Source organism: Arachis ipaensis, chromosome B01 (genome assembly GCF_000816755.2).
Source record: "Arachis ipaensis cultivar K30076 chromosome B01, Araip1.1, whole genome shotgun sequence".
Taxonomy (NCBI): Eukaryota; Viridiplantae; Streptophyta; class Magnoliopsida; order Fabales; family Fabaceae; genus Arachis; species Arachis ipaensis.
Window position 1 is genome coordinate 32,068,473 of NC_029785.2, and position 13,274 is coordinate 32,081,746.

A 13,274-nucleotide genomic window follows, 5' to 3' on the forward strand; every position below is an offset into this window, starting at 1 on the left:
AGAAAGGAAGCAGCAGCAACTGAAAGCTACCTTTTAGTGGGGCGGGATTTAAGTTGTGACTCTTTCTCAAGACCAATCTTATCATTCAAACCCAACTTTAAATCAGGCATTCCAGAAAGAAAGCATTTCATGAGAATCTTCCCCGTGACATCACAACGCAGAACACTACCTAAATTCACAAACTAGTTAGCAGACTGTCCACCAAATGTCTACATGAAGACAAGCTACATTTATAACCCACCTTTTGAAGACATAAGAAGATTTACACTTTCCACAATATCTAGAAAGACCTGCAATGAGCCAATGTTAATAATAGTGTAGCAATAATTCTAAAGCATGGATGAAGAATAGTATAAAACTTACCTCATTCTTTTTGTAGACAAGACCTTCTCTCCGCCAACCAACAGCCCCAGTAACTTGTAAAGTAGCATTTGGAACAGGTTTATCTGCGGGCTTTTTTGTCCCAATGCACAAACAGCACAGAATAAGGTAGAGGATTTAGTGAAATACTCCACAGCGTAAACATATAAAGGCATGTAAAACTGTAAAAGATGAATTTAAACATAGCAATTCAAGAAGTTCACTGACGTAAAATTCATGCACAAAAACAGAGGTAATAACATTCGCATAATAGCAATTCAAGAAGTCAAAAGACGACTTTACTCGAGATGTTTTCCTTATTATCAAAGCTGTATTTATTTACCCAGAACCAAGCAGTTACATGACAATGACAATCATGTCAGCAGGCAACATGCATTCCACAAAGGTGTACAATACAGCTGACTGAAATGTTTCTCTTATGGTGACACAACACATATCAGAGACAATATGGTGACATGATGTTTCTTGCAATTATTAAACTAGCAGACCACCAATCATAGATTGATTAGTTCAGTGTAGCAATGGTAAAGGCATGATAGAGCAATCTCAATGGGGAATTTATAGTTTTAACATCCAGAGATAAAGAGAGTAGCAAAGCAACTCTGGAATGAACTAGGTAAACCAATAGAGAATGCCAAATAAAAGAAAAGGGGGAAGGCGGGAAGCATATGTTTCTGGAATGGAATTCTTTACAAGGCTTAGAATATAACTTTGAAGTTTTACTGATGTCAGCCTTCATTTTGTAAATTGCACACAACAGAATTTAAGAGTATGGGCATATTGAGTAAATAGCTGGCATATTATTTGATTTGATATTTACTACTACATATATTCATGCAAACTGTATGTTGTTCCTTAATACTTCTTAATTTTCCTTCCAATACGCCCACATTGTTTCCCATCATGTCCCCATACGTCTCCATGATTCACAGTAGCTATAATAACATTTCTAGACTAACCTTGGACGAAAACGGGGAACGCACTCCTTCCTGAGTGATATAAAGTTTTAAGATCTCTGCTGAAAGATTTTGTGGGTAACCGAAGTCCATAATTTCTGCTCAAAAGAAGTACATGGTAATCATTCACCGATTCAAATGAAAGAAATTTCTCTATCACAAAATTTGATTTGGCAAAACATATTTCTTTAACCTTTAAATAAGCTTTTGCTTCACAACCAGTGAGACATCTAAACATCAAGGAACAGATTGGATCCCTCCCTTTACTTGAATTCAAATCATAAAGAACTATGAATATAGCTACAACATAATCTTCTAAATTCCTATAGCTTTTAAACTTACTTTAAACTGAAACCCTTTCATTTACTTTCGATAATAAAACAGAGTAGATAGCATTAAAGTATGAAGAGATGAAATTAGGTTCATTTCTATGTAAGTTGCATACCATCTAGAAGCTCATAAATGAGTACAAAATTATTGCGAATAGCATCCTCATCAAAAGCACCACCAAAGTATGATTTGAACAGTGCAACAGCCTGCAAGGAAAAGAAGTACACGTCTCAACCATCATAGCAACTAAACTTTTTTTATCAGAACAGACAGGCAACAGTAAACAAGACCTTGCTCTTAATGGAATTGATGAAATTTTTTAGCTAAATTTAAATAACTTTTTTAATCAGGAGGAATATGAAATCCTCAAAATTTTCAGTTGATTTGATTAAATATTAAACTAAACTCTAAATTAGAATTAAATGAAAGGGGGGAAATTTAGTATGCTTCAGAGTTGATACAGCTCCAACTCTTAATTCTTGCTACACAACGGTCTGAGAGACAGCTTTGATAACTCAGATGGTACCTCCCTCTAGTAAACTTTATAATTTAACGGCAAACAATCATTTTCGGTTTTCACTACCGACACCTAATTTCTACAACACTATATTACAAGCTAGAAAGTCATCATTATTGAACAACAGTATCAGCAAAGGCTCCACAGCAAGTAACAAAGCCCCCACATAAATATCACAATTTAGTGGGGAAAGACAAAGGTTCATCAAGAGTTTGGCAACCTCAACGACGAACTTGAAAGCGCAAGCAACATTAGCATTGGTGCTGACTACAATGACAATATAGACATTGCTGATCCTCATGTAAAAGAAGGAGCAACCACCAATCTGCCTCACAGGACAAGTACCGAGCTCCTTCGTTTGCATAATATGGGTCCGGAAGGCATCCACCATGTTTCCCCTGCAAGAAAATAATCAAGAATCAGCACACAAAGTAGTCCTATTTACAAAGAAACTGAACTCCTAAAAACACAGAACAACGATCTACCAATTAACCATGAAAATACGAGTATTTCTAAGAGGTTAAAGAGAAAATCCTCACAATTACTAACCCTAACCGAATCACTGAGTTTGAATCGTAAAACACGTTTATTTGTTATCCTGTTGAAGACCTATATACACCATCTAAGACCAGTGAAGCACGAGAGAGAGAGAGAGAGAGAGAGTGCGTTACCCGACATCGTCGCGGTAGAGGCGATTAATGAGAACGTCACCACGGAGGTTGAGAAAGTAGACGGCGGAAGCAGCCACCGGCATCTGGGATCGAGGAGATCTCAATTGGAAACGGGTGATTCCGCCGCAGATCTGCGGTTACCAGAAGGAGCAGCAACCACCTGAATGCTCGTTACTGATTAAATTTGGGTTGGGTTCCGAGGGAGACAGTAGAAGAAGAAGAAGAAGAAGAAGAAAAGAAGGGGGGAGGGCATGAGAGAATTGACAATACAGAATTTGAGTAGAAAACAATGCGGAAATGAATGCGTTTTGAATTTTTAATTATATAATTTTTCTGAAAAAATTTCCTCAGAATTTCTATTCTTTGTACTAATGTTAAACCAGTGCCATACACGGACTTCTATTTAAATTTGACAAATTAAATTAAAAGTAATATTTTATAATCATAAATTTTTGAGTTTTGTATAACATGATTATCATCATTATATAATAAACGTAGAAAAGAAAGATGAAAAATTATCATGTGTTCATAAAAATCTATTTTTGTGTTTAAATTTTATTCCAATAATAAATATATAGTAGATCAGATCTAAATACATGAGTACGCTAGTCAAAATCTTTTTCTCCTTTGATGGTACGAAGGCACTATGCGTATTCACACCGAAATCAACTTTTGCTGTCAACTCCTTGATCAACGGATATCTGATCTAAATTGAGAACCTCTATGCAACTTTTGCACAGCATAAAATTCTTCTCCAAGAATTAGGCTCACATACATTTATGTGTAGAGGTAAAGGAATAAAAACTCTTGTTATTGTTTTGTGACTTTTCTGTACTCTTGACGTACATATATATAGTATGAGATTTGTTATTGATTTTAAATTTGATTCTCAATTCAAATTTAAATAATATCTTGAAATTCCAAATCTGAATCATTTAAATTTTATAGATCATATCATAACTCAATTTGAAAACAGAATCAGTTAGGATCTCATCCAAATTTAGAAATAGAATAACTAATTATTCTCAAATCTCATTTAATATTCTCAATTATCATACTATTATTATACTTTTTGGTGCTAGCAAAGAATATAATAATATCTCATTTGAATCAATATAATTATTTATTTGATCAAATCAAAATAATAATTAAATAATTCTATAGCAAAGGTTAGAACATTCGTTAGTGTGTGACCCCATAGGTTCAATACTAAGCGGGTAGTAAATTAGTCATACTAAATTTACTAATCAAGGTTGGCGTCTAGCAACACTCCTCAACAACCCGATAGTATGAAGTAATATATTTTTACTAAGAACCTCAGAAGAACAAAGTATAATTCATTCCATCTTTCCAGCTCTTGGTTAACCTTTAGAGTATGGTTTAATTGTCAAACTCTAACTTGTTACCATTATTATAATGAACTGTGAATGACATAAGAAACTCATTTCTTCATTCATTCAATTTCCTTGACCAAGGTTTTATTCATCTCAGTCATTATAATCATAGAGCTCAAACTCTTTACCGAGAGTTGACGGATTCCTTATTGACTAATCGTTAATTCTACAAGTATTTAAATTATACCCAATATCCATTCAACTAGCACTCTAGGGTATTAGGTGTCCAGAATCAAAGTATAATAAATACATTATTAATTACTATGATAGTCGCAGGTCAAAAGAAACTCTATCACCATGTTCATCTTGAGAATATCCTATTGACAAATATGCGGTAATTATAACCATTAGGAATTCTCAGAGTGAGTCAGTTTAATGGTCATATCTCTATATGCACCATATATATATATAAAATTTAATAAATGAGATCTATTAATCTTCATCCAATGAAGACCATTATATATATATATTGATCTTTCCGGATTATTAATGTCCTTTTTAATAATCTTGTTACGGACTAACAAGTCCAGCCCAAGTAATCGTCGGGTCGGGGCACTGCCCCACCCAGGCCCAAACCTCCAGCAAAAGGGTTCAACGGGTCAGTCCCTAACACCCGACCCGAGGCCCGACCGACCTACCGCCCAAAAGCGTGCCATCGCTCGGGTCGGTACCCACGAGGCAATACCCGGCATCCCGACCCGAAGTCCGGGATGACCTGCCCACGTGGAAAGCGACAGCTCACAGCTCCTCCACCAATGGGCTAGGCCATTACTAGGCCCACCCAACATGGTATATAAGAGGAGAGGACAACTCTCCCCCCAAGGTACGTCACATTTTTACCTAATTCGGCTATCTTCTGGTGCGAACTCTGACTTGATCGTATCCGACCTCAAGAACCACCAGCACAGAGTCATGGGACTAGGCGATACCTACATTAAACCCGACGGGACGATCTCTCTCCCAATCTGCCTAGGAACCGATGACACTGGGAATCTATGGGGTGCAAGCTGCTAAAATCTCATTAGAGATGGCAGACAATTCAAGAAAACAGGCTTATGGACAAGTAGAGGACGTGTTAGTAAAGGTAGAAGGCCTTTACATCCCTGCTGATTTCATAGTCTTGGATACTGGAAAGGAAGAGGATGAATCCATCATCCTAGGAAGACCTTTCCTGGCCACAGCAAGAGCTGTGATTGATGTGGACAGAGGAGAATTGATCCTTCGATTAAATGAGGACAACCTTGTGTTTACAACTCAAGGATCTCTCTCTGCATCCATGGAGAGGAAGCATAAAAAGCTTCTCTCAAAGCAGAGTCAACCAAAGCCCCCACAGTTAAACTCTAAGTCTGGTGTTGGGAGGCCACAACCAAACTCTAAGTTTGGTGTTGAACTCCCATATCCAAACTCTAAGTTTGGTGTTGGAGAGTTTCAACAATGCTCTGAACATCTGTGAGGCTCCATGAGAGCCCACTGTCAAGCTATTGACATTAAAGAAGCGCTTGTTGGGAGGCAACCCAATTTTTATTTATCTAACTATATTTTTCTTAGTTATATGTCTTTATAGGTTCATGATCATGTGGAGTCACAAAATAAATATAAAAATTAAAAACAGAATCAAAAACAGCAGAAGAAAAATCACACCCTCGAGGAAGCACCTGTCTGGCGTTCAACGCCAGAACAGAGCATGGTTCTGGCGCTGAACGCCCAGAACAAGCATGGTTCTGGCGTTCAACGCCAGAAATGGCAACAAATGGGCGTTGAACGCCCAAAATGGGCACCAATCTGGCGTTGAACGCCCAGAGTTGTGTGCAAGGGCATTTTACATGCCTAATGGGTGCAGGGATGTAAATCCTTGACACCTCTGGATCTGTGGACACCACAGGATCACCTCAAGATCTGTGGACACCACAGGATCATCTCAGGATCTGTGAATCTCACAGGATCCCTACCTACCTCATCATCTCTCTTTCCATTCATGATCATCCCTTCTGTTTTCCATTCACCACTCACATCCATACACCCACCTACATTGTTTGTGTCCTCATTACATGATCATTAGTAGTTAGTAACTTTGTCTTAAAGTTAGAAATGTCCTATGAATCCATCAACTCTCTTAAATAAAAAATATTTTAATTCAAAAGAACAAGAAGTACATGGGTTTCAAATTTATCCTTGAACTTAGCTTAATTATATTGATGTGGTGACAATGCTTCTTGTTTTCTGAATGTATGCTTGAACAGTGCATATGTCTTTTGAAGTTGTTGTTTAAGAATGTTAAATGTGTTGGCTCTTGAAAGAATGATGACTAGGAGACATGTTATTTGATAATCTGAAAAATCATAAAAGTGATTCTTGAAGCAAGAAAAAGCAGCAAAGAACAAAGCTTGCAGAAAAAAAAAATAGGCGAAAAAAAATTAAAAAGAAAAAGCAAGCAGAAAAAGCCAAAAGCTCTTAAAACCAAGAGGCAAGAGCAAAAAGCCAATAACCCTTAAAACCAAAAGGCAAGGGCAAATAAAAAGGATCCCAAGGCTTTGAGCATCAGTGGATAGGAGGGCCTAAAGGAATAAAATCCTGGTCTAAGCGGCTAAACCAAGCTGTCCCTAATCATGTGCTTGTGGCGTGAAGGTGTCAAGTGAAAACTTGAGACTGAGCGGTTAAAGTCAAGGTCCAAAGCAAAAAAAGAGTGTGCTTAAGAACCCTGGACACCTCTAATTGGGGACTTTAGCAAAGCTGAGTCACAATCTGAAAAGGTTCACCCAATTATGTGTCTGTGGCATTTATGTATCCGGTGGTAATACTGGAAAACAAAGTGCTTAGGGCCACGGCCAAGACTCACAAAATAGCTGTGTTCAAGAATCATCATACTAAACTAGGAGAATCAATAACACTATCTGAACTCTGAGTTCCTATAGATGACAATCATTCTGAACTTCAATGGATAAAGTGAGATGCCAAAACTATTCAAGAGGCAAAAAGCTATAAGTCCCGCTCATTTGATTGGAGCTATGTTTCATTGATAGTTTGGAATTTATAATATATTCTCTTCTTTTTATCCTATTTGATTTTCCGTTGCTTGGGGACAAGCAACAATTTAAGTTTGGTGTTGTGATGAGCGGATAATTTATACGCTTTTTGGCATTGTTTTTAGTATGTTTTTAGAAGGATCTAGTTACTTTTAGGGATGTTTTTATTAGTTTTTATGTTAAATTCACATTTCTGGACTTTACTATGAGTTTGTGTATTTTTCTGTGATTTCAGGTATTTTCTGGCTGAAATTGAGGGACTTGAGCAAAAATCAGATTCAGAGGTTGAAGAAGGACTGCTGATGCTGTATGATTCTGACCTCCCTGCACTCAAAGTGGATTTTATGGAACTACAGAACTTGAAATGGCGAGCTTCTAATTGCGTTGGAAAGTAAACATCCAGAGCTTTCTAGAAATATATAATAGTCCATACTTTGGCCAAGAATAGATGACGTAAACTGGCGTTCAACGCCAGCTCTCTGCCCAATTCTGGCGTCCAGCGCCAGAAAAGGATCCAAAACCAGAGTTGAACGCTCAAACTGGCACAAATACTGGCGTTCAACTCCAAGAAGGACCTCTACACGTGCAGCACTCAAGCTCAGCCCAAGCACACACCAAGTGGGCCCCGGAAGTGGATTTATGCATCAATTTCTTATTTCTGTAAACCCTAGTGACTAGTTTATTATAAATAGGACCTTTTACTATTGTATTAGACATCTTTGGATTATCTTTTGATCCTTTGATCATCTTTGGACGCCTAGTTCTTAGATCAGAGGGGCTGGCCATATCGGCCATGCCTGGACCTTTCACTTATGTAATTTTAACGGTAGAGTTTCTACACTCCATAGATTAAGGTGTAGAGCTCTGCTATTCCTCAAAGATTAATGCAAGTACTACTATTTTCTATTCAATTCATCTTATTTCGCTTCTAAGATATTAATTCGCTCTTCAACCTGAATGTGATGAACGTGACAATCATCATCATTCCCTATGAACGCGTGCCTGACAACCACTTCCGTTCTACCTTCGACTGAATGAGTATCTCTTAGATCTCTTAATCAGAATCTTCGTGGTGTAAGCTAGAATGATGGCGGCATTCAAGAGAATCCGGAAAGTCTAAACCTTGTCTGTGGTATTCCGAGTAGGATTCAATGATTGAATGACTGTGATGAGCTTCAAACTCGCGATTGTTGGGCGTAGTGACAGAACACAAAAGGATAGTAAATCCTATTCCAGCATGATCGAGAACCGACAGATGAATAGCCGTGCCGTGACAGGGTGCGTTGACCATTTTCACTAAGAGGATAGGATGTAAACCATTGACAAGGGTGATGCCTCTAGACGATTAGCCGTGCCGTGACAGGGCATTTAGATCATTTTCCCGAGAGAAGACCGAAAGTAGCCATTGACAATGGTGATGCATTACATAAAGCCAGCCATGGAAAGGAGTAAGACTGATTGGATGAAGATAGCAGGAAAGCAGAGGTTCAGAGGAACGAAAGCATCTCTATTCGCTTATTTGAAATTCTCACCAGTGATTTATATAAGTATTTCTATCCCTATTTTATTAATTACTTTCGAAAACTCCATTATTATTTTATATCCGCCTGACTGAGATTTCCAAGGTGACCATAGCTTGCTTCATACCAACAATCTCCGTGGGATTCGACCCTTACTCACGTAAGGTATTACTTGGACGACCCAGTGCACTTGCTGGTTAGTTGTGCGAAGTTGTGAACCATGGTATTGGCATCATGTTTTTGGCGCCATTACCAGGGAAAGAAAGAGCGATGAATTTTACATAATTAAAGTGTAATCACAACTTCTGCGCACCAAAAAGCTCTTTGGCAAGAGCTTCAAAGCTCTTTGCCAAGAGCTTGGCTCTTGATTCCTTCTTCATGTGTTTTTGATAAAGCTCTTTGCCAAGAGCTTGGCTCTTGATTCTTTGAAGGAAAGCTCTCCACAAGAGCTTTAAAGCTCTTGGCAAGAGCTTTGTGCCCTTGTTTCTTGAATGCACTTATGCTTCTCTTTCTTTGAGCCACGCTTCCTTTCCTTGTGCCACGCTTTCTTTCTTTGCTTAGATCATGCTCCTTAGGTTACGCTTTTCTTATTTTTTTTCTTTTCTTCACCTACAAGTAATCAAAACAACCAATCAAAGTATCACCAAATTCACAAGGTTCATAAATCATTAAAAATCAATTAAACTTAGCTTAAACCACATGATTTAGCATCAATTAATTGGTGGTTGTTTGATTCAAAGAAACCATGCATTTCCATTCCAAATTACTTACTTAGAATGCAAGAAAGTGCATAAAACCAAATAAAATCAAAGAAAAAGGCTAGTGAAACTAGGCTAAGATGACTTGTCATCACAACACCAAACTTAAAACTTGCTTGTCCCCAAGCAAGCACTTAAACATAAGATAAGATAGAATGAAATAGATATGCATGTCCTTATTAGGCAAAGAGTTGAATTTGGTTTATGGGGTTTTATGTAGATCAAGAATAGCTCATTTATTACTTGCTGTCAAAACAAACAATGCTCCCTCAAGGGTTCACCAAGGTTGCTGCTACAATGCCTTACTTTTTAATCATTTCCCTTGTTAGCTTTTCTTCTTTCTTTTGTATAAAGAGCTTATTACTTATTAAAGGCTTGGTGGCAAATGTTGCAGTGGCATTTGGCTTATTTTCACTCAACATTTTTTTCACCACAGACACATGGCTCACCTTTTTTTTTCTTCCTAGGATCATTGATGCCCAGCATCTCTTTGGATCACTAAATATTTTGTAGCTAGGTTGCTCTTTATTATGGACTTTCAGTTGGCAATCCCAAATCAGTTGATCTAAGTTGCCAAGTTTTAAAATACTCATTAGAACCTACTTGTCCAAGCATATCCTAGTACATAAACACCACAGGCATATGTCCTAGGGTCCAAGCTATTGGTGTCTAGCCTTATTGTTTGTTTCTTTGCCAACTTTTGACTTTTCTTCTTTCTTTTTCTTTCTATTTTGGTTTATTTTCAAGGGGCTTTCATTAATTAAAGGATCATAGCAGCAAACTGGCTTAAGCTTCAAGTAACAAGTCATTCTTCAGCATTTATTCTATGAGCTATCAATTGAATCAAACACACACCACCACTAACTTTTATTCTAACTTTTGCAACATTGAACAATTACTTTTCTAGATCAAGCATCTTTCTTTTATTCAAACAGCAAGGGGAACAAGACAAAGTATTCAAGTCAATGAATGATGACAATTATTATGCAGATAACTTTCAAGCAAAGAATTATGCAGATAGCTTTCTTCAACATGCACTTCCACTTGCAACTAAATAATCATTCCAGCCAGACATAAAGGCCTCTCTGAATTAAATCATTACATAACAACAAGGATCAAGAATAGATACAACCTGTTGAGTTGCAGTTTTCCATTCTTCCTTCTATTTGCTCCTTTTGAGTTGTAATTCAGGTGTTCTTTTAATTTGTTGGCTATTTTTCTGTCTGCTCCTCAAATGTTGCTTGCTGTTCAACTCTTTTAGGTATTGGTAAATCTGCAAAGCTTATGTGTGGGCTCTCGAACTTACTTCGGTGTGTGAACACAAACTTAGTTCCTTGTCAATATTTCTCATGCAACAAATTATATGTGAACTCTTTTTCTTTTTCAAAAGAAATAAACTAATGACTTGGAAACAACAAAATAGTTAATTAGTTTATCTAAATGCTCAAAGCTAGCATTATGCAGGAGGTGAGAATATGTTTTATGATGAGATTTTGGTGGAACACCAAACTTAGAATCCTTTATTCTCCCTTATATTGTTTTGGTGTGCAACACCAAACTTAGCTTTTTCCAATATAGATAAGGCTAATTAACCTTTTTATTGAAATAACTATGAAAAGAAAACTACCTCAGGTTGGGTTGCCTCCCAACAAGCGCTCTTTTATTGTCACTAGCTTGACATTGAACCCTTCTTTTATGGTGGTTGATGATTGTAGTGCCTCAACTTGTCCCCTCTAACTGTGAGCTTCTTCTTTGTCCCTTGGTGCTCAATTTCCACATGCTCAAGAGAGAGTACTTGGTTAACAGTGTAGTGATCCTCTGTTTCCAGCTGTTGATATATTAATTGCACTTTGTCACCTTTGGAGAGCCCTTCTGTTGGAATTTTTTTGTTCTTCCAACCCTTTTTGATTCTGTTTTTGTTCTTTCTCCCTCCTTTTGTTGACCCTTCTCTTTTGACAACAGGCTTCCTCTTGAGGTTTCTTTTCTTAGTTGCTAATACTACAATGTCCTCTTGAACTTCTTCATTATTTTGCACAGTCTTTTTCTCTTTTTGACCTGCTGTATCATCTATCTCTTGCTTGGGATGGCAGCTGTTGTTTATCTTGTTAATTCCCTCCTTCCACTGCAGGTTTTCTTTGTCATTTTCTGTACCATCCTTCTTTTTATTACTGAACTGTGTTTCTGGCAGTACACTCAGAGTGACACTCTCATCATGCATCCAGAGGGTTAATTTTCCTTGCTCTACATCGATGATGGCTCTTGTAGTGGCCAAAAATGGCCTTCCCAAGATGATTGAATTGTTTTCTTCTTCTTTAGTGTTCAAGATTACAAAGTCCGCAGGAAAAATGAACTTGTCAATCTTTATTAAAAGGTTTTCAATCACTCCCTTGGGATATACTACTGACTGGTCCACCAATTCCAAGGACATCTGTATTGGTTTCACCTTCCCTATACCAAGCTTTTTCACTAAGGATGATGGAATTAGATTTATGCTTGCTCCTAAGTCACACATCCCCTTGTTGATAAATATGCTTCCAATGGTGCAAGGTAGGAAGAAACTTCCAGGGTCTTCCACTTTGGGGGGAAGTCCTTTTCTGATGAGTGCACTGCATTCTTCAGTGAGAAGCACAGTTTCCTTCTCTTGCCAACTCCTCTTCTTGTTGATAAGTTCTTTTAAGAACTTTGCATACAGGGGCATTTGCTCAAGTGCTTCAGCTAAGGGAATATTGATCTCCAACTTCTTGAAGATTTCAAGAAATTTTGGGAAGTGCTGGTCCTTAGTCTCTTTGTTGAACCTTTGAGGATATGGCAAGGGTGGTGTGAAGTTCACTCCCTGCCTTTGTCCCTTGGTTGGCTCTTTCATTGCTTCCTTCTCTTTCCTTGATTTTTGTGGCTGATCTTCTCTTTCTTTGAGCTCTTCTGAGGTCTGCTTGTTTGCTGTTACATCCTCATCATTGGCCTTCTCTTCTCCAGCTTTTTTTTTATCACTTTCCTTTGGCTCCTTAGTCGCTTCTTCATTTTTCATCAGGATCTTTCCACTCCTTAGTTGTATTGCCTTGCACTCCTCTTTTGGATTGGGGATGATGTCACTTGGGAGTGAGCTTGCTGGTCTTTCAATGGTGATTTGCTTGGAGAATTGTCCAATTTGCCTTTCTATATTTTTCATGGAAGCTTCCTGGTTCTTTAATGTCATCTCTTGGTGCTTCATCATCTTTTCCATTAAGAGCTCCAAGTTGTTAATCCTCTGCGAGTCTTGTGAGATTGGTTGATTGTGGGGTGTTGAGGGTTGAGGGTAAGTATTTTGGTTTGAGGCTTGGTTATTTGATGGATGATGGTTAGAATTGGGGTAGGTGTTTTGTGGTTTTCTGTATGTGGCTTGGCTATTATTCTGTTGGTTATTTTGGTTTGTGTTTTTCCAACCATTTTGGTTTGAGTTTCTCTGCCATGGCTGCTGAGTTTGATTGTGGTTGTCTCCCCATCTGAGGTTGGGATGGTTCTTCCATGAAGGGTTGTAAGTATCACCATAGACTTCATTTGGCCCAGAATTTTGGTTGTGCATATACTGGACTTGTTCTTGCTGTTGCTCCTCTTGAGTTTCTTCATTTTGCCCCCATGTGGATGATGGTTGGCTTGTGTTGACTGCTGCAACTTGGAGGCTATCAATCCTCTTGGCCATTTGCTCAAATTGTTGTTGAATTTGCTGCTGCATCATTTTGTTTTGAGC

At 37.9% G+C, this 13,274-nt stretch overlaps 1 protein-coding gene across 1 annotated transcript in view; it reads right to left on the reverse strand.

Annotated features, from left to right (window-relative positions):
* Positions 1-3,165, reverse strand: part of LOC107628461 (AP-2 complex subunit mu) — a 7,772-nt gene extending 4,607 nt beyond the window's left edge. Inside the window, exons 1-7 of the mRNA XM_016331123.2 lie at positions 2,856-3,165; positions 2,405-2,582; positions 1,783-1,873; positions 1,341-1,435; positions 364-453; positions 242-290; positions 31-169 (exon numbers count right to left, since the gene is read on the reverse strand). Coding sequence (XP_016186609.1) covers positions 31-169; positions 242-290; positions 364-453; positions 1,341-1,435; positions 1,783-1,873; positions 2,405-2,582; positions 2,856-2,938 — 725 coding nt within the window. The 5' untranslated portion in view covers positions 2,939-3,165. The remainder of the gene's footprint in view (positions 1-30; positions 170-241; positions 291-363; positions 454-1,340; positions 1,436-1,782; positions 1,874-2,404; positions 2,583-2,855) is intronic.